This window comes from Oxyura jamaicensis, unplaced genomic scaffold, assembly GCF_011077185.1.
Source record: "Oxyura jamaicensis isolate SHBP4307 breed ruddy duck unplaced genomic scaffold, BPBGC_Ojam_1.0 oxyUn_random_OJ142, whole genome shotgun sequence".
In the NCBI taxonomy this organism is placed as follows: domain Eukaryota; kingdom Metazoa; phylum Chordata; class Aves; order Anseriformes; family Anatidae; genus Oxyura; species Oxyura jamaicensis.
This window is the reverse complement of record NW_023305679.1, coordinates 125,503-127,518: the sequence shown is the minus strand read 5'-3', so window position 1 is coordinate 127,518 and position 2,016 is coordinate 125,503. Positions and strand designations below refer to the sequence as shown.

Below are 2,016 nucleotides of genomic sequence, written 5' to 3'. Positions count from 1 at the left end.
AGTTCCTCCTGCTGGCATTCGCAGACACGCGGGAGCTGCAGCTCCTGCACTCTTCCTGGGCATCTACCTGGCTGCCCTCCTGGGCAACGGCCTCATCCTCACCGACGTAGCTTGTGACCACCGCTTCCACACCCCCATGTACTTCTTCCTCCTCAACCTTGCCCTCCTCGACCTGGGCTGCATCTCTACCACTCTCCCCAAAGCCATGGCCAATTCCCTCTGGGACACCAGGGCCATCTCCTATCAAGGATGTGCTGCCCAAATCTTTTCCATTGCTTTCTTGTTTAAAGCTGAGTTTTCCCTCCTCACCATCATGTCCTACGACCGCTATGTTGCCATCTGCAAGCCCCTGCACTACGGGAGCCTGCTGGGCAGCAGAGCTTGTGCCCAGATGGCAGCAGCTGCCTGGGGCAGTGGCTTTCTCAATGCTGCCCTGCACACAACCAACACATTTTCCCTGCCCCTCTGCCAAGGCAATGCAGTGGACCAGTTCTTCTGTGAAATCCCCCAGATCCTCAAGCTCTCCTGTTCAGATGCCTACCTCAGGGAAGTTGGGGCAGTTGTGTTTAATATATCTTTAGTCTTTGGTTGCTTTTTTTTTATTGTGGTGTCCTATGTGCAGATCTTCAGAGCTGTTCTGAGGATGCCCTTTGAGCAGGGCCAGCACAAAGCCTTTTCGACCTGCCTCCCTCACTTGTCTGTGGTCTCCCTGTTTGTCAGCACTGCCATATTTGCCTGCCTGAAGCCCCCCTCCATCTCCTCCCCATCTTTAGACCTGATGGTGGCAGTTCTGTACTCAGTGGTGCCTGCAGTAGTGAACCCCCTCATCTACAGCATGAGGAACCAGGAGCTGAAAGCCACACTGAAGAAAATGATCCTAGTTGTAAAATTTACTTAGTAATGAACTGTCTATCTCTCTTTTCTAGTTTAACTCAAGTGAATCTCAGGCAAATTGTGACTTGTAGGTACAGCATTTGTCCTGGTTTCAGCTCAGATAGAGTTAATTTTCCTCCTGGTAGCTGGTAGGGTGCTATGTTTTGGATTAGGATGAGAAGAATGGTGATAACACACTGATGTTTTAATTGTTGCAGAGCAGTGCTTACACCAAGCCAAGGACTTTTCGGCCTCTCCCTTTGTCCTACCAGGGGACAGGCTGGGGGTGCAGCAAGAGCTGTGAGGGGACAGACCCAGGACAGCTGACCCAAATTGGCCAAAGGGGTATTCTATACATTCTGATGTCATGCTAACCAATATATAGGGTGGCTAGCTGGGAGCGGGGGACTGGCTGCTTGGAGATAGGCTGGGCATCGGTCAGCGGGTGGTGAGCAATTGCATAGTGCATCACTTTTTTTGTACACATTATTAGTAGTATTACTCTTATCATTATTATATATATATTTTTTTCTGTCCTACTAAACTGTCTCTGTCTCAATCCACAGGCTTAATTTTCCTGTTTCTCTCCCCCATTCCAGAGAGGGAGGGAGGAGGGTGAGCAAGGGGCTGTGTGGTGTTTAGCTGCCATCCGGGTTAAACTACAACAGTCCTTTTGGTTCCCAACATGCTCTTGAAGGGTTGAGATAACTACAGATCTGACCAGAGTGTGTTTGAACCAAAATTAGCATAAGTATTAGACCTGCTTAATAATTCCTAGTCACAATGGCAAGTGCTTTGATCTCAGATCTGCTGTGCCTGTTTTCCAAATTGAATTTTATAGCATGTTACTTACTGTATGTGTTCCCTGTCATGCTGTGTATCCTTTCCAGAGACTGGTTTAGATCATTATGTTACTGTGTGGTGTAACTCTGGCTTATGATATGATAAAATTGCTGGTCATGACTCTAACCTGGTATTTGTACTCAGCACTGTCGTCGACTCTATACTTTGGAAACCATATCTCAGAAACTATTAAAAATATTGCCTTCTACCTCTTACCTATTACTTTTTTTCTTTAGGGAGCCAAACTGTGGAGGTGACAGAAGGAGATATTTTTTCCTATTTGTTCAATCTCCCTTTCTC

General features: G+C 47.3%; 1 protein-coding gene across 1 annotated transcript; it reads left to right on the top strand.

Annotated features, from left to right (window-relative positions):
• The first annotated feature begins 313 nt into the window (after positions 1-313).
• On the top strand, positions 314-1,041 carry LOC118158789 (olfactory receptor 14J1-like). The gene has a single exon (XM_035313470.1). It carries the CDS (start codon positions 314-316, stop codon positions 896-898), a length of 585 nt encoding a protein of 194 aa, XP_035169361.1. The 3' UTR covers positions 899-1,041.
• Positions 1,042-2,016: the final 975 nt, after the last annotated feature.

What these genes read in the sequence shown, in the direction of transcription:
- LOC118158789 (XM_035313470.1), top strand. Translation starts at nt 314, where the DNA reads ATGTCCTACGACCGCTATGTTGCCATCTGCAAGCCCCTGCACTACGGG.